Source organism: Ovis aries, chromosome 2 (genome assembly GCF_016772045.2).
Source record: "Ovis aries strain OAR_USU_Benz2616 breed Rambouillet chromosome 2, ARS-UI_Ramb_v3.0, whole genome shotgun sequence".
NCBI classification, from domain to species: Eukaryota; Metazoa; Chordata; class Mammalia; order Artiodactyla; family Bovidae; genus Ovis; species Ovis aries.
Window position 1 is genome coordinate 70394995 of NC_056055.1, and position 26716 is coordinate 70421710.

Genomic DNA, 26716 nt, shown 5'->3' on the forward strand with positions numbered 1-26716 from the left:
GAGAAAGTTAGTTTTAGAAGCCCTAGGATTTCCAGGCCTTCAGGAAAGGCAGCACAGAACATCTTTTTCCCCTCAACCAGTCTGTCACCAGATAAGAGCTTGAGTTTCCCACAATTTTGGTGCCAGAATGACATCTCCATAGTTAGGTCTGTATATGTGTTTAGGTGCTAAGTCCTGTCCAACTGTTTTGCAACCCCATGAGCTGTAGCTCTCCAGGCTCCTTCTGTCCATGGGATTTCCCAGACAAGAATACTGGAGGGGGTTGCCATTTCCTACTTCAGGGGATCTTCCTAACCCAGGGATCGAACCTGTGTCTCCAGCATTGGCAGGTGGATTCTTTACCTCTGAGCCACCAGGGACTGACCACCAAAAGAATGTTTGTTGGGTCTCCCTTTCCCACAGTGCTCAGTGGAGACAACAGAGGAAGAGCATCCTGAACCATGAAATAGTTGAGGAGATCAGTGAAGTAAAAAGTGACACCTCCTGGTGGAGTTTACCTGTCTGCCTTGAAAGGCTATGCAATACCAGGGTGCAAATACAGGAGGAGGTCTGTTAGTCAGCTTTCTGTTATAACCAGCCTCTGCCAAACCCTCTGTGGGAAAAAGGCAGGGAAATCCACCAAGAGTTAGCCACGAAGATCTGGAAAAAGTACTGAGAAAGTTTAAAGAAGTTGGGATTTTAAATAAGATATTTGAAACTTTGTTGAAAGATATAATGAAAAATAATAAAAAATATTTCCTGGTCTATACGAAGAGTATTATTCTCTCTCTGGAAATCTTTGAAACAGAATAATGTCTCCTCTGTTTGGGCTGGATTAAGTATGATGTGATACAGCCTGAAATTAGGAGCTGGGGTCTCCTAGGTATAATCACAGCTGAGAGCATCAGAGATTCTGTAAGACGTCCTTTTCTCCCCCAAAGACTTTATTCTATGCTGGCAAGGTTTGGGAGGGCCCTTCATCTAAGGTATTGTTGTTGCTCAGTTGCCAAGTTGTGTCTGACTCTTGGCGACCCCATGGACTGCAGCACGACAGGCTTTCCTGTCCTTCACTGTCTCCTAGAGTTTGCTCCAACTCATGTCCATTGAATCGGTGATGTCCTCCAATCATCGTATCCTCTGTCGTCCCCTTCTCCTCCTGCCTTCAGTCTTTCCCAGCACCTGGGTCTTTTCCAGCCAATTTCACATCAGGTGGCTGAAGTATTGGAGCTTCAGCCTCAGCAGCGTCTACAGTATAATGTGCTTAATACCTTTAGTATTTTTCCCCTTCTCTCTTGTTTTGTCACTTTGTATCACCTTCCCTCGCTTTTTGTTTAAAAGACATAAAATTTTATTTTCTTTTTCTTTTCCCAAATGGCATTTTTTAGCTATTCAAATGGGATCGTCAGAGTTACTGGGGCAAAATGGCTAGCAAGCTGCATTTCCGTTTTTATACACAAGGGAGAGCTAAGCCCCTAGCAAATGGATTTGGGTTTTGCCAAATTCAAGGTCCTTCAGCACTTTAGGAGGAGGTACTGAACTAATTAATGGTGATCAGAGTTGTGAATTGTCTGGGGGAAACATTTGACTGTAGTAAATGAATTTCGACACCTTTCTGTACTTTTTATTTTATTCTTAAATCAACGGGCTAGATTGTTTTCACAGCGATTGGATCTGATATATTTCCTTTGGTTGGTTTAATGGAAGAAAGTGTCCCCAGAGGATCATCTAAAATACTAAATCCTAAAGGCTGAGAAGTGACAGAGACTTGTTTCAGTTGGTTCTTAAAACTGTGATGCCTGGAAATTCTAGTCTCAAGTTTTAACCTTTCGTAATACAGGTTTAGCTCTGAAATCTACCTCAGACATTGAAAGTAACTGTGGGAGCTGGACCTGGCATAGCGATACTGAGGAGCCCACATCAGGTCACGTTATCTTTAACCACTGCTTAGAGACAGATGGCTTTAGGAATATGGCTGCTTTTCTGAATCAAGATTTGGTTCTTGTCCTGTTCTTTTTTGTTTTTGTTTTTTAAATCCATAAAGCTACGAAAAGAAATCTTTTTAAAGAATATGTTTATTTTTGACAGAAGATGTATATACCTAAGGTGTGCCATGGGATGCTTTGGGACGGGTATGCACTGTGAAATGACTTCATTCTCCCAGTGAGAGCTGGGGAGGGCACGGCTGTTTTTAGGAAGTTAGAGACAGGATAGGGAACTTTACTGACACAGCTGTATCTTTGATCGCTGCCTCTCAAGGACATCTAGGATCATGGTTAAGAGACTAAACCTTGGAATCTGAGGAACCAGGGTTCAAATCCCAGCTCCACCTATTTTGCTCTGTGATCTGGGGTGCCTAGTGCAACCTTCCTGTAGCTTTGTTGTAGAAATGGGTGAAAATCAAGCTCCTTCATATAATTTTCTGAAGTTTGCATATGTGTACCATGGAACCTGGCATATAATGATTACCAAAAAAAAAAAAAAAAAGAAAATTAGCTATTGAGGAAAAAGTACTAAATTGTTTCAGAGACTACCTAGATGGTAGGAAAAGAAGAAATAAAATAGTTCTGTTGTGTGTCTTTAATCCTAGATTTGGGGCAACAGAAGAAAGGTAAAAGGAGTGAAGAGGCCCCCGTCCTTCCCATTAATGGAATTAAGGAGGGCGACACGATTCCTTACTGAGTATGCTATGGAGCATGCGCACAGGCTTACTCGCCTCCAGCCAGCCAGCCAGCCTGTACTCATGCAGCTATAAACCCTCTGGACTCTGGTTTTCTACGTAACCCTCCGTGGCTGTAGGAAGGGCAGGGGGCTAGCAGTCAGGAAGCTGGTCTGTGCATTCCGGCCCTGCTGCAGCCCAGTGCGCCACCTTGGTCTCTTGATCTGGGTGGAGCTGCGTTCTCTTTGCTGTGCTGGGTCCTCTCCACCTGCCTAAAGACAACCTCGGAAATCACATGAAGCCACTTTCCTTTTCCTTTTTACTGTGCTCTTAGTAATGAGCATCCCCTGCTTTCTGATCAGTGGGTCCATTGGTGGAGGCTGTTAAAAAGCACGTTCCATTCAACACCCATTTATTGAACGGTGAGCAGGTTGAGCTCCACACAGTACAAGCATGGGGAAAGTAGTGTTAATTGTTGAGCTAGTGTTCCTCACCGTGGCTGGCCCGCCTTATTAGAGCAATTAAGAGCCAGACTTGAGAGATGCTATTAGAGATAATATTGCACACTTAGCCACCTTAAAGAGCTTGTCAAGAGCAGGTCTCCAAGTGTACACAGATGGGAATTAATAGAGATTAGAACAGATTGTGAGATGCTCTGACTTGTAGGGCTTTTAACTGTGGAGTAAATCAGCAGAGTTTAAGAAATATCCATCCTCCTTCACCCTCGACTTTTAGTGTCACGTTTCTGGGGACGTTATTTATGATTTCTCCCCTTCCCCCCCCCCCCATCCTCAGACCCTGGAGGATGGAAGGGCAGCTGCTCTTTGGCACATGGTGTGACCTCCGGACATGGTTGGCAACAGCGTTCATTTCCTGGATGCTTCTGGGAGACCCAAGCCTCCTCAGCAGCCACCCCTGTGCTCCTCAGGAGTCTCCCCACCCTGCTTGGCCTCCAGTGGAGGAAAAATACAACACACTGCATCCCCCATCCACCTTGACAAAAGAAAGAAGGATTGGGGGAGTTAGATGCCAACATCATGAGCTGAAGGAAGCATGTGACGCTTGCAGATTGCCATTGTTTTAGAGAATAGCTCTCCTCTTTGTTCAGGACAGTTCAGGTGGCTCCTCAGAGAAGTTGGAGGGCACTTCCCAAAGCAGATTGCAGCTGTGACCACCCCCTACCCCCCGCCCTGCTCCCCACATCACCCCTCCAGCAGCCTCCCATTGCATATGTAATTGAATCTAAGCACTTTAACATAGTCTCCAAGGCCATGGCAATCTGGCCTCTGCCTGGCCCTCGAATGGCATCTTCTCTTGCTGTCTGGGTGGCCGCCACACTGGGTTGTCTTCCTGGACCTGTGCACTTCCAGGAAGGCGCTTTCCCTCACTACCAGGTGGCCGGCTCCTTGTCCTCATGCTCTCTTCCCAGACAGACCCTCCTCGACTGCCCCACTTAAAGAGCCAGGCCCTGCCAGCAACTGTCACATAAGCTGCGGTAATCTTCTTCGCAGCCCTTGCCACCGTCTAAAGGTTATCTCTCCTTCCACTGGTACCAAGCTCCAGGAAAGCCAGGGTTCTCCCCTGTCTAGTCCACGGCCATATCCCAGCAGTAGGGCAATGCCTCGTGCACAGTTAGCACTCCATAAATATTTGTGGATAAGTGACTGTACCAGCCAGAGATGAGGGTTCAGAGAGGGTATTTGCTTACATTTCACGTTCTTTTGGTTAAGGCAGTAGAATCCTGTGTTATTTACAAATATGGATCAAGGTAGAAATAACTGGCATTGTTTCCCATTAAGTTCATGATCTGTGTCTTCATGTAAAGATTTCTTACTTAAAAGAATTCTAAAGATGTGCTTTTGACATAAGTGCTCTTGAGCTTTTCAAGATTTTAAAGGCTCTGTTCTAATTTCAGAACACATTGATGAGTATTTAAATATGCATAAAAATACAACCATTGCTTCAATCCAGCTATTCCTTGGAAATTCTTATAGATTTTACAACAGCTGTCTTCTAGCTTAAGCCCTTATTTCTTTTTAAGCAAAAACCAGATTGACATATCTAATCTAACTCGAAAAGACAAAATAGAAAGTACTAAATTAATTGGATTTTCGTTTCTATTTTTGTACAAGAGAGTGTCCAATGGAAAATGGTGATCTTAAGCATTAGGCCATGTACCTTTTAGATGGATGCCTTTCTTACTTTCTGTTAAGAATGTTGAATTGTTGGAATCACGAGAAATTGTTGACAGGACCGTGAAACTTTCCTGCAGGCAAAGCTTGGTTCCTGTTTTGCCACTCCTACTGAAATCTAATATTTAAGATCACTGTGCTCATAGTCCATCATAAAAAGTATATTCCTAATGCACAATTGGAGAAGGCAATGGCACCCCACTCCAGTACTCTTGCCTAGAAAATCCCATGGATGGAGGAGTCTGGTGGGCTGCAGTCCATGGGGTCGCAAAGAGTCGTACAGGACTGAGCGACTTCACTTTCACTTTTCACTTTCATGCATTGGAGAAGGAAATGGCAACCCACTCCAGTGTTCTTGCCTGGAGAATCCCAGGGACGGGGGAGCCTGGTAGGCTTCCGTCGATGGGGTCACACAGAGTCGGACACGACTGAAGTGACTTAGCAGCAGCAGCCGCAATGCACAATGCTGTTTTTAAAAAATATTTTTCCCTTGGACCTTGAATATAGAATATTTTCCAAAGATTATTTTAAATGATGGGCTTCCCAGGTGGTGCAGTGGTAAAGAACCCACCTGCCAATTGCAGGAGGTGCAAGACAAAGGGATTTGATCCCTAGATTGGGAAGATGCCCTGGAAAAGGAAATGGCTTCCCACCCCAGTATTCTTGCTTGAAAACTCCCATGGACAGAGGAGCCTAGCAGGCAGTTCATAGGCTTGCAAAGAGTCAGACACAACTGAGAAACTGAGCGTGTACACACACACACAGACACACATACACATTTAAAATGACATCCTCAAAACTTGAGCTTAATCAAGGCTTCCAGTGGCTCTGTCCTTCTTGCCCAGTTTGCCTCTCCTATTTTAGTGGAATGACAAGCCTGAGGCATCGGGATGTTGCGGCTCTGGTTCCAGATGTGTGTTGTTTTGTTGTGTGGCATCTTAGATAAGTTACCTCACCTCCCTGGCCTGTTTCCTTGTCTGCACATTGGAGTCACGAAGTGAGGGATAGGGGTGAGGAAAAGAGCCTCGCCGATCTCGCCTGCCTGCCTCCTTCCTCGAGTTTTGTCTTTGGCAGCCCTAGAATGGACTGTGTGGGTCTGGCTCCAACTGAGACTCAACCCTCAGGAACTAAAACTCAGAGGGGTTGGGGGTGAGGGATTCTTCTCCTTGTTCTTAGCCAGGCTTTCTCTCAGAAGTGCAGGCTGACGAGGGTCCTATAGCATATTAGTGGACTCAGTGCGTGATCAGTGTCCAGGACTGCCTGGGTGTTAGTAATATTTGGGGAGCTGAGCTGAGTCCTAAGTGCTGATATGATGTATATATGATGGCCAGGACACTAGCGTGGTGGAGCCGTGAAGGGAACACCTACCTGCCAAAGGGAGCTACTTTCTCTACTCAGGGAGTTGGGGGCTTCAGCACCTCCGTATAGACCGAGACCAAAGACTTTTCTAGCACACTGTCATCAAGAAGAAATAACCCACCTCATCATTTTTTAAATCCCTTCTACTAAGCAGAATACATAACAGCTGCTGCATGGATTTATTTTGTTCATTGAAACATATCAAGTCTCCTTGCCAAATTATCAAGACCAAATCTGTTTGCATTTACTTTAATTTAAAAAAAATGCACTAATGTCACGGGATATTATTGGAAGGTCTGGGAAGGATATCGTGGCGTCTAACAGACTACAGTGTCAACATTCCAGGGGAATCCCTGGCATGAACATTTGTTTTGCAAAAGAATTAAGAAACCCAGTGTAGGGGTTTTATTTTATTGTGTTACACAAATCTAATGAATGACTATTTATTAGTAGTTTTATAAATTGTGTCTTTTGCATTTCTGTAGTCAGCACCCAGAGCTAGATTTTTTTTTTTTAAGAAGAGTAACAGTTAAAATAGGGCTTCACAAGTGGCGCTGGTGGTAAAGAACGCTCCTGCTAATGCAAGAGATGTAAGAGACGTGGGTTCAATCCCCCAGAGAAGGAGAAAGCAGCCACTCCAGCATTCTTGGCTGGAGAATCCCATGGACAGGGGAGCCTGGTGGGCCATAGTCCATAGAGTCGCACAAAGTCAGACATGACATAGCATGCATGCATGCAGTGTTTAAAATAAAATTTATTTGGAGGGATTCTCTCCATCATAAAAGCATAATGAGAAATATGGAAGAGGGGTAAGAAAATAGAGTCACCTGTAACCTTGTTGACCTTCACATACCCAGGTTGGAAAAGGAGCCAAGTAAAATCACAGACAGGGATTACTGTGGTGCCGTTGCGTTCAGATGTATTTTTAACCTGTTATGAGGGTTGGCTCTCCGCAGTTTCAGTAAATCCCAACCCATGATGCCCATCAGGCCCCAGCCTGTTGTCAGCTGCATTTGCACGTCCTTCCAATCACTCTGAAGAACACCCTGTTTTCCTGGGCACCCACTGCTAAAGGGCTTTTTGTTTTTAGAGCCATTAAGACACGTGTGGGGGCATGCCTCCCCACACTGGAATGGCAATTTTTGCTTCTTCTCATAAACAGGGCTTTTATTTCTCCACTTGAGGTTTCACAACCTGTTTCTCCTCACTTTCAAATATGGCTTTTCAGTGTCACAAAGAAAACTGTTAGAACTCAGTAATAAATGAATTCAGTAAGGTGACAGGTTTATTCAGTAAAATCAGTAGTATACAAAAATTAGTTGCATTTCTATGCACTGACAACAAATTATCCGAAAGAGAACTATCCCCTTTACAGTTGTATCGAAAATAATAAAATACCTAAGAGTAAATTTAACCAAAGAGGTGAAAGACCTATATACTGAAAATTGTCACTGGTGAAATACATTGAAGAAGACACAACAAATGGAAATCTGTTTGGATTGGAAGAATTAATAATGTCCATATTACTCAAAGCAATAGACAGATTCAGTGTACTCCTTATCAATTCCCAAGACATTTTTCACAGAAATACAACTAACAATCCTAAAATTTTTATGGAACCACAGAAGTCCTAAATAGCTAAAGTTATCCTGAGAAAGAAGAACAAATCTGGGGGCATCACTCCCCTAATTTCGAACTATATAACAAAGCTATAGTAATCAAAATGTTATTTTGTTGGCATAAAACAAGATCAGTGAAACAGAATAAAGAACCCAGAAGTAAGCCCGTGTCCTGTGCTGTGCTTAGTTGCTCAGTCGTGTCTGACTCTGCGACATGGCCTGTAGCCCACCAGGCTCCTCTGTCCATAGGATTCTCCAGGCAAGAATACTGGAATGGGTTGCCATGCCCCTCCAGCGGATCTTCCCAACCCAGAGATTGAACCCAGGTCTCCCACATTGCAGGCGGATGCTTTACTATCTGAGCCATGTGTAGATAGCCAATCAATTTATGACAGCAGTACAAGAATACACAAGGGGGAAAGAAATTCTCTTCAGTAAATGGCATTGGGATAACTGGACAGCAAAAGAATAAAATGAGACCATTATCTTTCAGTGTACACAAAAGTTAACCCCAAATGGATCAAGGACTTGAATGTAAGATCTGAAGCATTAAAACTCCTAGGGAAGAAAAAAAGAAAGCATAGGCAGTAAGCTATTTGTCACATTGGTGACAAATTTTGTATCTGACTCCGAAAGAAAAGGCAACAAAAACAAAAATAAACAAAGTAAGATGTTTCTGCACAGCAAAGGAAACCATCAAGAGAATGAAAAGTCAGCCTACTGAATAAGAGAGAATATTTGCAAATTATATATCCATCAAGGATCAACATCCAATTGAACAATCTAAGTAGACATTTTTACAAAAAAGATATGCAGGTGGCCAACAGACAACAGCATCACTCATCATAAAGCAACTGCAAATCAAAGCCATAAGATCAGTTCTGCCTCTTAGAATGGGAGTTCTCAAAAAGACAGGAACTAACAAGTGTTGGTGAGAATTTGGAAAAGAGGAGATCTTCCTGCTGGTGGGAATGTTAACTGGTACAGTTCAGTTCAGTTGCTTAGTCGTGTCCGACTCTTTGCGACCCCATGAACCGCAGCACGCCAGGCCTACCTGTCCATCACCAACTCCCAGAGTTCACTCAAACTCATGTCTATCGAGTCAGTGATGCCATCTGGCCATCTCATCCTCTGTCATTCCCTTCTCCTCCTGCCTCCAATCCCTCCCAGCATCAGAGTCTTTTCCAGTGAGTCAGCTCTTCGCATCAGGTGGCCAAAGTGCTGGAGTTTCAGCTTTAGCATCATTCCTTCCAATGAACACTCAGGACTGATCTCCTTTAGAATGGACTGGTTGGATCTCCTTGCAGTCCAAGGGACTCTCAAGAGTCTTTTCCAACACCACAGTTCAAAAGCATCAATTTTTCAGCGCTCAGCTTTCTTCACACTGGTACAACCACTATGGAAAACAGTATGGAGGTTCCTCGAGAAATTTAAGATAAAACTATGATATGATCCAGCAGTCCCACTTCTGGGTATTCATCCAAAGGAAACAAGATCACTATCTTGAAAAGATCTATGCACCCCCGTGTTTACTGCAGTGTTACTTACAGTAGACAAGATATAGGAACAACCTAAGTGTCCATCAGTGGATGAATGGATAAAGGAAGTGTGGTCTATATATACATGCAGTGGAATTCTGTTCACCTCTGAAAAAGAAAACAGAAGTGCTGCCATTTTCAGTAACATGGATAGACCTTGAAGGGCTTATACTGAGTGACATAAGTCAGAGAAAGACATACTATATGATTTCATATTTATGTGGAATTTAAAAACAAAACAAATGAACAAACAAAACCAAAATCATAGAAACAGAGAATACAGTGATGATTGTCAGAGAAGAGGACGGTTAGGGAGTAGGCAAAAATGGGTGAAGGGGTCGAGAGGTACAACCTTCCAGTTATAAAGTAACTGAATAGTGGCGATGGAATATACAGCATGGCATATTCAGGCTGTAGTTAGTAATATCGCAGCGCACGCTTGAAAGTTACCAAAAGAGTAAATCCTAAAAGTTCACTTCGAGCGTGATAGATGGTCATACGGAGACTTCCCTGGTGGCGCAGTGGTAAAGAATCCGCCTGCCAATGCAAGAGATACAGGTTGGATCCCTGAGTCAGGAAAGTCTCCTAGAGAAGGAAATGGCAACTCGATCCAGTATTCTTGCCTGGGAAATTCCATGGACAGAGGAACCTAGGGGGCTACAGTCTATGGGGTCACAAAAAGTCAGACACAACTGAGCAACTTTTATTAAGATATTTATTTTTACCTGCACTGGGTCTTCGTTGCTGTGAGCGGTGTCTCTCTAGTTGTGGAGCAGAAGCTACTCTGTAGTTGTGGTGTGAAGGCTTCTCATTGCAGTGGCTTCTCTTGTTGCGGAGCACAGGCTCTAGGCTCTCAGGCTTCAGTAGTTGTGGCACACGGGCTTAGCTGCCCCAAGGCATGGGGGGTCTTTCCCGAGACCAGGGATAGAACCAGTGTCCCTTGCATTGCAAGACAGATTCTTAATCACTGGACCACCAGGGAAGCCCAGCATTTAGTATATATGTATTTTAATATGGAATGTTGAATGTATTGCCTTAAAGATTTTGAAAATGCGCATCAGTGCAAGTCTGTGGGAGTATGGGGTTTGGTAAAAGATAGATATTAAATAAATCACCTCCCAGTTCACAGCCCCTTTGCTCAGTCAGTGTGCCTCCTCCTGGCCTGTTATTTTGGCTGCTTCTGCCTCAGGTCAGATCAGCAACAGATGAGTCTCCTAATGACCCTGGGAGAACTCACTGCTTGCAAATATCAAGAAAGCTCCTGGATGGGATGTAAGACACACCTCATGAACACTGTTAACCCCACCGCTCCTCCAGAAAGGCCTCCTTTGTGGACTTCCTTCTTCCCAGTTTCCCTGGTGGCTCAGATGGTTAAGAATCTTCCTGCAATGCAGGAGGCCCGGGTTCAGTCCCTGGGTCGGGAAGATCACCTGGAGAAGGGAATGGCAACCTACTCCAGTATTCTTGCCTGGAGAATGCCATGGACAGAGGTACATACAGTCCATGGGGTCTCAAAAGAATCGGACATGACTGAGCGACTAACACTTTCACTTCCTCCCCAGCAGCAAGCTCTGGGTGCTTTCTCTACCCTTCTTGTTGCCTGGTTTCTAGTGGGCCAGGCCCCTCCCTTTCTCCTCCTTACCTGTTCACTTGAGTCATCCATATGGTCCTGCCTCTGAGCTAAGTAGGGGTGATTCATCACTAGTCTGGCTTAGAAGGTCCTTTCTGCCAATGAGGTTGAATATCTTATTTAAACCATTTAACTCCCAAAGCTGGATGGAGACAAAAGATTTTATAATTACCAATTAAAATAGAGATAGTTTAAAGAGGAGGGCTCGAGCAGGGCAAACAAAAACCAAAAATCTTCATTTTGCTCCATTTATCTGGCTTAGTATAATTCATTCTATAATCCTGCAGCCTTCCCTTAAACGGTAATCTTTTAAGCCAGACCTTAGAATGCACTTCCTCGGTAAACCCTGTCATTTTGAGAAAGCAGAAGAGTAAACAATAAAGACTTAATTTTATTTCTGTAAGATTTTGGGGTCCCACTGGTTGAGCAAGGCCTCAATCTAAATGCTTTGGAAGGCTATTTTTATTAAAATGACTTTTTTAAAACTTCCAAAAGCAATTTCAGACTGATAGGAGGTTTAAGGCGTTTTGTTGTTTTTTTATTAGACTATAGTTGCTTTACAGTGTTGTGTTAGTTTTTGCTGTAACAGCAAAGTGACTCAGTCATGTGTATACATATATCCCTTTCTAAATTTCCTTCTAAATGGCGCTTCCCTGAGAGCTCAGTTGGTAAAGAATCTGCCTGCAATGCAGGAGACTCTGGTTCAGTTCCTGGGTCGGGAAGATCCACTGGAGAAGGGACAGGCTACCCACTCCAGTATTCTTGGGCTTCCCTTGAGGCTCAGCTGGTAAAGAATCCACCTGCAATGCGGGAGACCTGGGTTCGATCCCTGGGTTGGGAAGACCCTCTGGAGAAGGGAAAGGCTACCCACTCCAGTAATCTGACCTGGAGAATTCCATGGACCGCATAGTCCATGGGGTCATAAAGAGTCAGACACGACTGAGCAACTTTCACTTTCACTTTCCAAGTTAGGTCACCACAGTCAGTTCTCATTAGTTACCTGTTTTATACATATAGTGTATATATGCCAGTCCCAGCCTCCCAGTTCATCCCACCACTCCCTTCACCCCTTGCTAACTGTAAGTTTGTTCTCTACGTCTGTGCCTCTCTTTCAGCTTTGCAAATAAGTTCATCTCTACCATTTTTCTAGATGCCATGATATAAGTGATATTATTCAATACTTGTTTTTCTCTTTCTAACTTAACTTCACTCTGTATGATATCCTCTGGGTCCATCCACATCTCTGCAAATGATACTGTTTTGTTCTTTTTTCTGGCTGAGTAATATTCCGTTGCTTATATGTACCACAGCTTCTTTACCCACCTCTGTATCAATGGGCATTTAGGTTGCTTCCATGTCAGACATATTTTAAGACGAAACCAAAGCTCATACCAAGAAGATTTAAATAAATAGTGACTAAAAGTACCTGTAATATACTATGAAAGAACAGGCGAAAGAGAGGTCAAGTATAGCACAATGAGTGAAATGGCACCTTGGCCGTTTCTTAAAAGGCAAGCATGATTTGGTAGGAAAGAGGGATCAGGAGAAGCAGGGTGCCCATCCAAGGGAGGCATGAAGAGTCGTGGACGTGTGACACAGGCTACTCCTGCCCTGTGTGTTGGGAGCAGAGCGTTTTTACAGGGATGGGAGCAGAGAAGGAAAACGAAGATGAGGCTCTGCATGACCAGAGAATCTGGGCTGTATTCTTTATCCTCTTCATAGAAAGAATGGGGAGTCTGAGCCTTTCTGAAATCTGAGAATGAGTGATCTTTCCCTCCTTTTAGATCAAGAAAAGATAACCATTTTCATTATAAAGGATGAATTTTAGGGGCCCCAGAGAGAGGATGAGGGGAACCCCTAAGGGAGGCCATTATACTTGACCCTGTAAAGAGAAGACCAAACCGAAGGGAAGGAAACAACTGTTTCTATTTAGAAACAACTTATGAACTATTTTAGAGGTAAACCGTGGTGACTGACAGGACATAGGTTATAATAAGGGAAATTGATGATTTTAAAGATTTCTCTTCCGGATAATTGAGGATGAGAGTGGTGGACGCTGCTGCCCTTCAATGAAATAGAAGGATTCAGAAGAGAAATATTCACTCTGTCAGAAGAAAAGGATTTATTTAATTTGGGACTTTTTGGTAGGATATTGGAAATCTTGATTGGTAAGGCCAGGCTGGAAGGAGAATTTTTAAAACTGAGAGCATTGAGGTCATACTTGAAACCAGGGCCAATTTGGATCTCCATAGAATATTCTGCATTCAAAATAGGGGACTGGACGTGTCACAGGTACCGGCCATCAGTAGTGAGGGGCTGCTCAGAAAGCACTTGACACACGGAGGCTTGTGAGTCTGTCCACGCTGCTCAGCAGAAGGCACCCCACGTAGGAGCCTTCGCGGGTGTGTCTCACAGCCCCTCCAGGAAAGCACTTTGGAAGCGCCCCAGCGGCAAGTCCTTCTAGGCTCGCTAAGAGACATCTCGCCTGTGGCTGATGAGGACATCAGACATATTAGTGATGCCTGCTGTGTACTCAAAAGGGGCCACTGACCACACACTTACACTGACTGCATAGTTACAGCCAGAATGAAAAAGAAGCAGGCCCAAGAAAAACTGGGAGAATCTGTAGTCACGGGAAGGAAAATGTGGCGAAAAAAGGTAGGAAGTTCCCAAAGCAGAGCGTTAAAGGATGGAAAGCTTTTTAAGTAAGGAGCAATGGAAGAGAAAGGAAACAAAACAGGTCTGGAGGTGATGAATAGAAATGGGATATAGGAGGCTTTGGGCAGGTTTGGAAAAACGTCAGTGTTTGGGTTGCTAAAGGAATTTATATGGTCAGGAAGGAGATCCATCAGAATTGATGACTCTAGAAGTTGATGCTGGCAGGGAGGTGAGGAGTGGCATGAAGACTAGAGGGCAATGCAGGGAAGATGAGCGTTTGACACTAGAGCTGGTCACTTTGTGCTTGGTTAATATAGAAGTATCCAAAACAAATGCACTTGAATTCAGTCATAGTACTTGGTAAGCTGGTAGATGACCTAAGAGCAGTTTTCACAGGGAGCTCTGTCTAGAATTTGACTTTGTGTTCAGGTGCCGTTCTGTTCCCTGACTTTTCCCTCCCAAAGCTAGATTCTGTAGGGAAACTGAGAAAAATAAGGCAAGGTCTCTGTAAGGAAAAAAAAAAAAAGAAAGTTTCACAGCTGGAGGAAAGTAGGGACAATCATGGATGTAAGGATTTGTGAAAGACACTCCAGAGGGGAACGTGAGAAATCACCAAGTGGGGAAGACGCATAGCTTGCTCTGGTCCCAGCCTTCATCCTGTTATTCTCGCTGGGTTCGCATACCAGGACATCAGGCAGGTCAGAAGGGGAATGACCAGGTCAGGGGCATCCCAAGGCTCCAGGCAAGAGACTTGAATTGATTCACTGAGGAAAACTTAAGAATGCAAATAGGGCAATCCCCTGATGAAAGGGGTATGTAAAATCTGACCAATAGAGTGTGGCCCATAATAACATCGGAAATACTCAGAATGGAGCGATTACATCCTGTTGCATTGGAGAAGAGGACTGGATGAAAAAAAAGAACAAGCAAGCTAATAGGCCTTTCTTTGTGACCCCCCTATTTCAAAAAGAAAAAGACAGCAGAAGCCACCTTAACTGAAATAATCAGACCCAGTAGCCAGTCTGTCAATGAAAATATTAGTTAAGGTTAGAAAATGATACACATCTCACTTGTATGTAGATGAAAGCTTCAAGGAAAAAAATAAGATATGTCTGTTTGCCACAGTTTTGAGGGAAGGCTTGGGTTTCCTTTGAGTCTGCTTGCTAGAAAACAGTAGCCTATCTTGCCTAAGTAACACCCATTATGTATCACATAGGATTTCCAGTATTGCTATTTTTAGAGTGAGAATCTTTGGGGAGGGGGGAAACCTTTAGCTTTATTGCAGTATAATTGACAAAACTATAAGATATAAAGTATACATTGTGATTATTCGATAGGCATATACATCGTGAAAGGATTCCTCTGTCTAATTAACCCACCCATGAGGGAGAATCCTGACACCAACAAAGCACGGTGAAGGCAAGAAAGTCAAGTCGCTCAGTTGTGTCTGACTCTTTGCGACCCCATGGACTGTAGCCTACCAGGCTCCTCTGTCCATGGGATTCTCCAGGCAAGAATACTGGAGTGGGTTGCCATTTCCTACTCCAGGGGATCTTCCTGATCCAGGGATCGAACCCGGGTCTCCTGCCTTGCAGGCAGACACTTTGTCCTCTGAGCCATCAGGGAGTGAAGGCAGGTCCTTTCCAAATTATAGGAGTCTAGCCTTTGCCAACTTCAACAGTATTTTGTTTTTAAGCAACTCATCTTTTATGGAGTCTTTGGTTATGCTCACTGTTTTGTAGAAGTAAGAATCCTATTTATTTTCACAATTGTGTGTTTTTGCTAAGTCGCTTCAGCTGTTTCAGACTCTGCGATTCTGTGGACTCTAGCCGGCCAGGCTCCTCTGTCCATGGGATTCTCCAGGCAAGACTGCTGGAGTAGGTTGCCATGCTCTCCTCCAGGGGATCTTCCCCAACCCAGGGATCAAAACCTGGGTCTCTTAAGTCTCCTGCATTGGCAGGCAGGTTTTTACCACTAGTGCCACCTGGGAAGCCCACTTTTATGTAGTTCCAATAACAAGCACAACTAGCATCGAAATGTTGGGCGACACAGCTGAGTGTTGGTACGGAGTGAGGTGGCGAGAGCGGAAGGCCGGTGCTGTGGGCAGAGTCTTAGGTGGAGGTCCATCAAGAGAAAATGCTGGCTGTCTTGTTGACTCAGGGGTGCATCTCGTAAGATTTTCTCTAGATGCTCTGTTTCTGGAATGCGTTTTAGGGATCGTCATCTATAAAAGAATGCCACTGCCCATTAAAGCCTGTCCCAATGTTTGTCTGCCCCATGCCAATTGCTGACACTGTCTTGGTTGATGGGATCTCCGATTCTGTCTGTGTTTATTTCAGCTGGGGATTCCCAGCAAAACTGGGAATAGGCTTAGGGTACCACAGGGCTATGGAAACCAAGCAAGACCAGAAAAGTGCTAAGTGTGTTTGCTAGTAAAACCTGGTCATAGTTCCCTCTGTCTTGTTTATTTGTGCTTTAAAACTAGAGATTCATTGTAAAATTCATTGCATTGCAAATTGCACTTGCGACATATGTATATTGCTTAGCTAATAGGGGCTCAAAATTCTGTTTAGAATTTTTTGCTTTATTGACTTAGTATTAAATAAAGCAGGATAGTCAAACTTGACAAATAATCTTATGTATACTTAGGAGTACCATATAGATACAACTTGAGTAAATCTAAATCTGAAATTATTGTACATTTCCCAGTTGGCTTCTCAACTTTAACTGGAACCAGATATTCCTCTCCTGACACTCTTAATGTGTGTGTGTGTGTGTGTGTGTGTGTGTGTGTATATATATATATATATATATATATATATAAAATCATGACCTCATTCAGCTTCAACTCTCACACCAGTGTGGATGTGCTCTTTCACATTTGTAGTTCAAATTCCTAAGAGACGTGAACTACCCCAGCCAGTCAGTCTCACTTGGGCTTATGCGGAGACCCTCAGGCCAGGCCCTGCACAAGCCTAAAGACTGGCAATCCCAAGAACAGGGGCCCATTCTCAGGGCCACGGGGTGAGACCAGGGCAGGGAGAAGTTGCCTGATTTGGAACATAGATCCAGGCGGATAAACTGAGAGCAGGACAGCTCCCCTTACACTCCAGGCATGAAAGATGAAGACTACCATCACTTATTCAAAGGAATGTTTTATATACATACAAGCAGTCTTTGCTCTGCCCCATTGCAAAAGTTGGCTTAAAGCTCAACATTCAGAAAGCTAAGATCATGGCATCCGGTCCCATCACTTCATGGGAAGATAGATGGATGGGGAAACAGTGGAAACAGTGGCTGACTTTATTTTGGGGGGGCTCCAAAATCACTGCAGATGGTGATTACAGCCATAAAATTAAAAGACACTTACTCCTTGGAAGGAAAGTTATGACCAACCTAGATGGCATATTTGGAGAAGGAAATGGCAACCCACTCCAGTGTTCTTGCCTGGAGAATCCCAGGGACGGGGGAGCCTGGTGGGCAGCCATCTCTGGGGTCGCACAGAGTCAGACACGACTGAAGCGGCTTAGCAGCAGCAGCAGATAGCTTATTAAACGGCAGAGACATTACTTTGCCAACAAAGGTCCATCTAGTCAAGGCTATGGTTTTTCCAGTATTCATGTATGGATGTGAGAGTTGGACTGTGAAGAAAGCTGAGTGCCGAAGAATTGATGCTTTTGAACTGTGGTGTTGAAGAAGACTCTTGAGAGTCCCTTGGACTGCAAGGAGATCCAACCAGTCCATCCTAAAGGAGATGAGTTCTGGGTGTTCATTGGAAGGACTGATGCTAAAGCTGAAACTCCAATACTTTGGCCACCTCATGCCAAGAGCTGACTCATTTGAAAAGTCAGCTCTCATTGGAAAAGACTCTGATGCTGGGAGAGATTAGGGGCAGGAGGAGAAGGGGATGGCAGAGGATGAGATGGCTGGATGGCATCACCGACTCGATGGACATGAGTTTGAGTGAACTCCGGGAGTTGGTGAAGGACAGGGAGGCCTGGCGTGCTGCGATTCATGGGGTCGCAAAGAGTCGGACACGACTGAGCGACTAAACTGAACTGAACTGATTGCATTACTTACAAATTTTCATTATCATGATACAGTTAAAAAAAAATCAGTCCCTCAAATAGGAGATTCCAGTTATCGTCTGTGTTAGTTTGCCAGGGCTACCAAACAAAATAGCACATACCTAGCAACTTAAACAACAAACATTGGTTTTCTCATTGTTCTGGAGGCAAGACGTCTCAGATCAAGGTATTGGCAGTATTCTGTGTCTGTGTCCTAATCCTCTCCTCTCAGGAGGACACCACGCATTGGATTAGCACCCACCCTAGTGACCTCAGTTCAGTTCAGTTCAGTTCAGTTGCTCAGTCATGCCCAACTCTTTGCGACCCCAAGACAGATCTTTCTTGGAAGACCACCTTATCAGGAGCACAAGTGAAGAAAGATGTAGGCTCACACAGGGGCCTTTGAAGTGGGCTCTAGATATTTAGCCAGAGAAACTTAGTAAGGCAAAGTTAACAACGTAATGAAGAAAACAGTCGTGACGTAAAGGATGAAGATGTCCCAGAGGAAGTGACAGTTCCAAACAAACAAACAAAAAAACACATTAAAGGAATGTGGAGAGAATTCACAACATTGAAAGGGCAAAGGGTAAAATGTTGAAAGCTGATTCTTGGCAATTTGCCAAGGCTTAGAAAAGGGTCTTGGTCTGTATCCTAAGCTATTTGATGAAAATAAAAAGGCAAGTGCTATCCAAATGTTCTTGATAGATTTTTTTTTTTTTTACCATTTAATGCCATATTTCTCAGTTTTAAATTAGTGTACTAAATACTCATTTTACTATGTTTTTTATCCCCCTGTACATGCATAACCCACAATGAGTTAATGCTTTGACATAAATTTGTCAGTATCATAGAATGATCATAATTTTCCCATTGATTATCAAAATGGCTTTGTTGACTTTCAACTTGTATAGTCATCTTTATGGTCCCTCACTTGCATGCAGAGCAAGGACTGTGTATGTGTGTGTGTCCATCTGTGTGCCATGTATGTAAGCACATGTGTGCATGTGTGCTTCTGTTTTTGCCGAAGTCTTCCCAAGATGCACCGTGCGATGTTCTTGACTGTATTATTCACCTAAGCCTAAGCATAATTTAGCCTCTTCTTGGTGGCTCGGATTTCCCTGATAGCTCAGTTGGTAAAGAATCTGCCTGCAATGCAGGAGACCTGGATTCGATCCCTGGGTTGGGAAGATCCCCTGGAGAAAGGAACAGCTACCCACTCCAGTATTCTGACCTGGAGAATTGCATGGTCTGTATAGTCCGTGGAGTTGCAAAGAGTCGGACACAACTGAGCAACTTTCACTTTCACTTTGGTAGCTCAGAGACATCCTCTGTGCTGTGGAGTAGAGTAACTTCCCAATGTGGGTAGGGCTTATGCAGTCAAACTTCCAGAGTTAACATCCTGTGAGTCTGTGACTCACTGAATTTTTTAATTGAAGTATAGTTGATTTGCAATCTTACATTAATTTGGGGTGCACAGCACAGTGATTTAGTATTTTTACAGATTGTAGTGCATTAAAAGTTATTACAAGATAATGGCTGTAGTTCCCTGTGCTCGGCAGTGTATCCTTGTTGCTCACCTGTTTTGTACAGAGTAGTTTGTATCTCTTGATCCAGTGCGGTATGCTTCATCTCTGCATGCCTGAGTTTCCTCACCTATAAAATGAGGAGGATGACAGGACCTAAGGGGGTTGATGTGAGGATGAAATGAGCAAATGTGTGTGAAGCATGAAGCGCCCGGCAGCATGGTGAACAGCCTGTGAACCGCGGCCCCCGCTGCCCGTGGTGATGGCAGAAGGATTCATGATGCCATGCGTCTTCAGGTTTATTGGAATTGATGCTCTTCCTTCCTCTAAGAAATGGCCTCAAATCACTGTGCTCCTGATTTCTCATGTTGCTTTACCTTTGTGGTCTTCTTGCTTGGAACTTGGCTCTTGGTGGCCTTCTTTGCATCTGCCCCAAGCAGAACAAGTGTCCTATTCTCACCCTTGCCCCCATTTGAATTCCTTTGAATTTGATGCTTTAACCATGGTGGGTTTACAGACAGAGAACTGGTCTTGTGCTGGTAGCCCGTAAGCTTCGCGGACAGCCTGTCACAGGAAAACCCAGAAAAGCATTGATCATTTGACCCCAGGACCTGCACTTCACCATTTGTCGTCATCTCTGAATGAGGTTACACCCCTAATCATTTGGTTTTGCCCATCTGTCACAGAAGCATTAAATTATTCTTTGTAAGCGTTGAAATTATACCGCAATTCTTTCTGCATGTCTTCTCCTTTTTTTTTTAATATCCTGAGAACCTCCAGTACACAGGTGGACCAGGCCCCCAGAGGAGCTCTGCTATGGAAAGAATCAGGTGGAGTTTTGGCTGTTAGGAGTTGATAGTGACTGGTGAATGGTCTTGGGGGTAAGAGCTGATGTGTATTTCTTTAATTCTCCACTGTTGCTCTAAGCTTCTTTCACAGGCTCCCAAGTTCTCTCTTGGGCTCTGTGGTTGAGTCCACCAAGGGAGCTGAAGTGTAACACGTGCCTAACAAAGGTGTTAATGTACTATGTCTATAATGTGGCAGGATTGATGGGGCCAGAGGTTTGGGGCACCACCCTCCCCTGCATCTCAGTCATTCTGTGAATAGAGCATTATGTTTAATACTGCCACAAAGGTACACAGTTGATCTTGAAGCTTAAATAACTTTTATGGGGTTTCCCTGGTGGCTCAGATGGTAAAGAATCTGCCTGCAATGAGGGAGATGTGGGTTTGATCCCTGGGTTGGGAAGATGCCCTGGAGAAGGGAATGGTTACACACTCCAGTATTCTGGCCTGGAGAATCCCATGCTTATAATTTTAATAATCCATATATTCTTTTCCTCTTCTAACCTCAAATTTCTTTTACCTGAAATAGATACTAATTTACTCTGTCTCACTGTGTAAAGGGTGGCTCCCCTCTCCCCCCTCCTGCACGTGTCCTTCTGTGGCTTCCTTATGCCATCAGAGAGGAAAGAGAGAGCCTTGCATCATTGTTGCGAATGTGATCTAAAGTTGTCAAACAAGAAACTGTAAAGCTCTCAGTACCAGAAATTCAGTTAAACTGAGGCTCCATCTGCTTTCCCTGAGTGGCCAACATTGTCCATCTCATTCCCCGACTTAGGGAGAGCAGGGAACTCAGCTGGCCTCTGATTTGCCTCACAGATGAGTGAATTAAGAAATGGGGGTCTATAAAATTGTCATCAGTTAATTGAACCCCAGAGGAAAAAAAAATTTGTTTTAAAAATGATGCTAAAATTCTTAGCCTTCAGATTAACTTGTTTGATTTCTTGAGTGTTTGAGGCATTTGGTAACAATGGTACAAAGTCTGTGAATAGGTATGGCTTGTGTACAGGAATTTCCGTACATCATGGATGTTTCCTTAATAACACTGAATGAGTGAATAATTGAAGATTTCTGACAAGGCTTCTAGTCACTGGCCAGGACAAGACCAAACGTGCTTCTTGTTGAAATATTGTAAGGTTTTGAGTTTGGAAGGAAAGCTCACAAGATTTCACAGCATTATGTGTTGAGGTGTAAGGAACACGTATGAACCTGCAGTTGTTGGGGATTTTTCCTTAATATTGAGTTTGTTTTCTTTTACAGAGACTTTTTTTATTGGGATAGAAAACCCATAATGTAAAATGCATAATTTTCACCACTCTCTAGTGAATACTTCAGCACGTTATTGTGCAACTATTACTGTTCTCTACTCCAGAAATATTTTCATCTCAAACTGAAATTCTGCACTCATTAATCAGTCAGTTCTCACACATCTATCTGTTTGACCCCTGAGGACCACTGCTCTCCTTTTTGATATACATGGAATTGTACAATATTTGTCTTTTTGTGTCTTGCTTATTTTACCTCTGGAAATTTGATTTTATGCATATTGACCTAACAGATGGCTTAGGGGGTGGTGGTAATTATTGACCTCAAAAATAAAAATTATTTTATCAGCAAAAATGAGCTTGTTCAGGAATAGCATAGAATTGTGTTTCAGGACAACCATGCTATAACAAAAATCATAGACAAGTCCAACAAACAAAAGAGAGGAGTGTTCTTTAGTAAATAAAAAGGAAGAAGTTGGGGAGGGTTGTTTGGAGAAAAGGAGGAGTTTGGAGTGATAATGGTTTCTCACCTGCTGGATTGCTGGGGTAGTAGATGTCTTATAGGAGATGCAATATACAGTTGACCCTGGGCAATGGGGGGGTTAGGAGTGCCAGCCCTCTCTGCAGTCAGAAATCTGTGTGTAACTTAGAGTGGGCCCCCCACACTTGCAGGTCTTCTGCACCCAATTTGGGATTAAACCAACGGCAAATCATGTAGTACTGTAGTAGTTACTACTGATAAAAATTGATGTGTAAGTGGACTCACACAGTTCAAACCTTTGTTGTTCAAGGGTCAACCAAATATCTGTTCCAGTTGGGTCCTGTAGCTGGTGAATCTGTCCTGTTGATGATTCTTCTCAGGGTCTGAATCTGACAATTCTTCCTGTGATTGACATGCAGTGGTGCTTCGTGAGAGCTCCCCCTTTTGGCCTCCTGACTCCATTTTCATGCGGCTTCCCTTTATTAATTTTCATATAATCAAAAACAATTGTCCAGTTTCTGCCATGGATCTGAGATTCTGTATCCAAAATTGCTATAGTCTTTATGAAACCGAGAGATTGAAATGATTGTGGCATTTTGAGCAAGAGCTCCATGTTCAATTTTTGTTGTTGTAAAATATTCCTATTATAAAAATGTTTCTTATCCTTGAAATCTTGAATTTTCTTTAAAATGCCACTCTTTGGTTGTAGTCGCTGCTCCTATTTCCCTGGTTGTCTGGGGGATCATTACCTGTATTATTTGCTTCCAGGTCTTAGCAGGGCTTGAGGGAGGTTTAGTCTCCCTGAATATTGGAATGAAGTTTAGTGGTCGGCAGGAAGCAGTGGAATTGACATGTAATTGGCACCAATCCTCTGTCTTTACTGCTTAGCCCTCAGTTCTGTAACCCTCGCCCCTACTTCCAGCAGCATCCGAGGGCCTTCTGGAATCCAATTAGAGTCCTAAGGGAGAAGGACCCCCAGAGAAACAGAGGGTAAAGAGAAGAAACACACAGAGAGAGACCTTGTCAGGGGGCAGATATTTAAATACCAGACATTTGAATTTAGAATACGGAATTTCCTATTTCATCTCCAAAAAAGATCATCCATGCATTGTCTAGAATTGCTTTTGAATTGCTCCATTCAGTTTTTCTTAAGATGGTCTGTTCCACTGTAAGGGCTGTGCCACATAGCTCGGTATGCTTGGAGATGCTGAGTGGAAAAGACAGCCACAGGGAAACGGTGCACCCAGAGTTGGCTTGTGGCTTTTGTTTGCTCGTCCCTGTTCACCTATTCATAGTCATGGATCCCTTCTGCCGCTGCCTGGTATCGTGGAGCCTCGCTGTACCCTGGGGTTGAGAAGAGTCAGGATAATGCGCACTTTCTGGACTGTTCATCTTTCACTAAGACATAGTGTGTGTCGGGATGACAGAGGGGGGCATGGCTGGACCCACGTGTGGCTTATTCCCGGGTCTGCCATGTGCTCTGTAAGCTGCAAACTGTTTGCTTTAAAACAGCTAATCCTGTACTACCAACCGTCTCCACGGACCGTGTCCTGCATTTTATGTTCAGAACCTACACACACACACACACACACACACACACACACACCGTCTCCTGCATTTTATGTTCAGAACCCACACACACACACACACACACACACACACACACACACACACACCGTCTCCTGCATTTTATGTTCAGAACCTACACACACACACACACACACACACACATAACCTTCTCCTGCATTTTATGATCAGAACCTACACACACACACCATCTCCTGCATTTTATGTTCAGAACCTACACACACACACACAGGCACACACACACACTGCTTTCTTAACTAATTGAGGAAAGAGCCACTCTGTATCTTATCCTTGAATATCCTGTGTCATGATCATGTATTCTTTAAAAAAAAAATTTTTTTTTTAAATTGAAAGAGAAAGAGAAAAAAGGAGGGTGGGGGGAAGAAGGTTGCCATCCAGTGGAGGAAGGAGTAATTCCCAGCTTCATTCAGGAAAAAAAACGCAGGCTGAAATATGCTTAACTATTTTAACTTGGCTGGGGATTTTTATCACCAGAAGGGTTTTTTTCTTTCTTAGCGGCTTCGGGAGCCAAATGGGTGCTGTGTGCCTTTAAGGGAAGAAGTGCCTCAGCAAACTTCGCTGTAGTTGTGTCTCACCGTTTGGGTAGGGAAGGAAAGCGTTAATTTCTTATTTGTACACTTTTTTTCCCCGACTTCCTTCCTATTCACTTCATTAAATCTAGAGGCAGTTCAGCATGGGAGCCGTCTGTATGTTGAATTAGGGCTCGCACTCTTGCGCAACACGTCACCAGTCGGAAACTGGGGGTTTGCTTCTGTGATTTATTTCAATATTGTGCTGGTAAAAGGTTTGGAAGGGAATTCTTTGTGGGGTAGTACTTGAGCATTGTGTAGCAAGTTTTGTGTGTGTGTCACTAGCCCCTAGCCCTGAGTAGTGTCAGTGAAGCCAGTTGAATAAATAATTTTTTTTTTTAAGAGGAGAACAATTTAAAATTTTCCATGAATAATTTTACTTTCAGGCTGGAGTAATCTTACTCCACTCTCTTAAGTGCGAGAAGCACTGGGAAATATTTAGTGAATTGATTTCCATTAGAAAAAGACCCTTAGAAATCCCTGAACATAAAGCACTGCATATGGATGTGTTTGGGGTCTTTGGGGAGGAGGGAAAATGTTTTGTAGTTCTCTGCATTCCTGCATAAAACCTTAATTTAAGGGGAATAATGGTCAGTACTTTGTGTGTTTCCTTGTGATTCCAAACCCTAAATTTAATAAGAATCTGCACGTATTAGCAATTGTAATAAAAATGGTCTCCCTGGTTCTTTTTGCAGTTTAATTTGTTTTCGCTTCTTAGCTACTCCCAGATTTAGAGATTGAGAAGTCCAAATATCACAAGCTTATGCTTTGTTCCATTCTTGCAAAATTTAAGGGAGGGGTAAGAGGAGAAATATCCTTTCACAACTTCCCCCCTCTCCATTTATCCCCCAGAAAAGAAAAACAATGAAAAATTTTACAGCATGAAACTGAAAGTGAAGTGTCACAGTTGTTTGGGATTTTCTTTAAAGAGAATAATATATTGTATTAAAATACTTGAACTTGAGAACATGCACATTGCTTTTACTTACATGCATTTAATGAAAGAATTCTTTTATCCAAAAAAAAAAAAAAAAAAATCATCTTAAACTGCTCCAAAACCACGCAGCCTATTTTCTTAAAGCACTAAAATAAGCTTTAAAATACCAAAAAAAAAAGCATACCTTTTGTTAAAAATAAATTTGAATATTAATTTGTTTTCTTATTGGCTTAATTGTTCAAATGTGAGTAAGAATGAGAAAGCACCTGAGCTAAAAATCTCTAATTCTGCTGCCTGGAATAATCAGGGGGGAAAAAAAATATGATAAGTAGTTGTCAATATTAAAACAGGCTGAAGGAGGAAGGCTTCGGGCCTTGTAGTAGGTAGAATGAAACAGCAGATTTGAGTCTCCACAATCCTTTCAGTATTAAATTTTCAGTAAAATAAAATTACTTGTATATGAAAACATAGCCTTTCCCCAGCTCTCTTTTTTTTCCTGATCAGCTGATGAAGAGACTAGCAGCTCGCTGCTTTGCTGGCTTGTTAATTTTATCCCCACTAACTGTGATTTCCGATAGCCGGCCTGCTGATAGTGGTAAGGTAAATATCCTTTTTCGTTGCCGTCTTGAAGATTCAGTAGAACTACATCCCAGGCATGTGTAGGTGTGTAACACATCAAAAGCCGGTGTTCTCCGTATTTCTGTGTGTAACTGGGTGCTTGAGGAGAGCAATACCATTAACTGTTGACAGCCTTGCATGCTGTATTTATTATTAGCATGTTCAGCCTCCAAGATTTGCGGGACAAATTTCCTTTTCTTAATCTTCGCTTTAGCTGCAGTGTGTTTAGCTGTATAGTGGGTGTCCTGCTTTTAGTCAGATGAATATTAATGAAATAACGTGGAGCTTTTTTTTCCTTCCTTCTTTTTTCTTTTTCCTCATAACTCATCAGACCTTGCCTCCTTCATAGTGGTTATCTGAACACTGTAGGATCGTGATGGAAATTGTCTTTTGATTATTAAGGCCTGGGCTCAGGCTGTCCCTTTAGGATTCTGTCTGTGTGCATGTTGCTTCTCTGGGTTTGCACATTGGAAGATGCATAGAAAGCCTATTTTTTTCTTTTCGAAATCCCACTGGCATTTTTAACATGCCAGGTTGTTTTGTGTTCTGCACCAGGTTTTCTTCACAAAACCTTTCTTTTTCAGAAGGCATTGTACATAAGTGCAAGAAATTATGTCTGAGCTGTAATCACTCTTTATATTGATTGTTATACTCACATGATCATAAATATTAGCCATGTTTGGTGCTGTGGAGAAATGAAGGTAATTGCCTTATGATTAGAGCTCTTTTCAGCTACGAGAAAGGATTGATTAGCATTTGCATACTGGAGGCAATATTGAGAGGCAGGAGGAGCAAATAACAACATCAGTTATTTTGTGTGAGAAACCAATCTCGATATGCAATTTAAAGGTCTTTTTAAAAATTTTCTTTTCCATGGTCAGATTTTGTCTTATCTATTGCTGTTTTTTTCTTTGCAGTTTTTCCTTTCCCTTTATTTTCCTTAAGTTTTGAGATTAACCAGGAGGGGAAAAAAAGTTTAAACTTCTGGGGCTGTCACATGGATCTCTTAGCCCTTTATGAACAGGTTTCTTCTTATACCTGGTTGTTTTTATAGCTATTTTATTATCTCTCTGCATTAGTGCTGCTGGCTCTGGTTTAAAGCAAGCGTTTGCAGGTAATTGGAAAAAAGTGTTTTTTGTTTGTGAGTGTGTGTGTTCTTTATCGGATGATTTAAG

General features: G+C 43.0%; 1 protein-coding gene across 14 annotated transcripts in view; it reads left to right on the forward strand.

Moving 5' to 3' along the window:
* SMARCA2 (SWI/SNF related, matrix associated, actin dependent regulator of chromatin, subfamily a, member 2) overlaps positions 1-26716 on the forward strand; it is a 176650-nt gene that overhangs the window by 119491 nt on the left and 30443 nt on the right. Inside the window, exons 1-2 of one of the 14 annotated variants that reach the window (XM_027964530.2) lie at positions 24068-24201; positions 25428-25523. The exons of 11 other annotated variants lie outside the window; for them this stretch is intronic. In XM_027964530.2, coding sequence (XP_027820331.1) covers positions 25431-25523 — 93 coding nt within the window. In that variant the 5' untranslated portion in view covers positions 24068-24201; positions 25428-25430. Of the gene's footprint in view, positions 1-24067; positions 24202-25427; positions 25524-26716 lie in introns of those variants that run through there. 2 more of the 14 variants (XM_042243400.1, XM_027964531.2) reach the window with 2 other exon arrangements.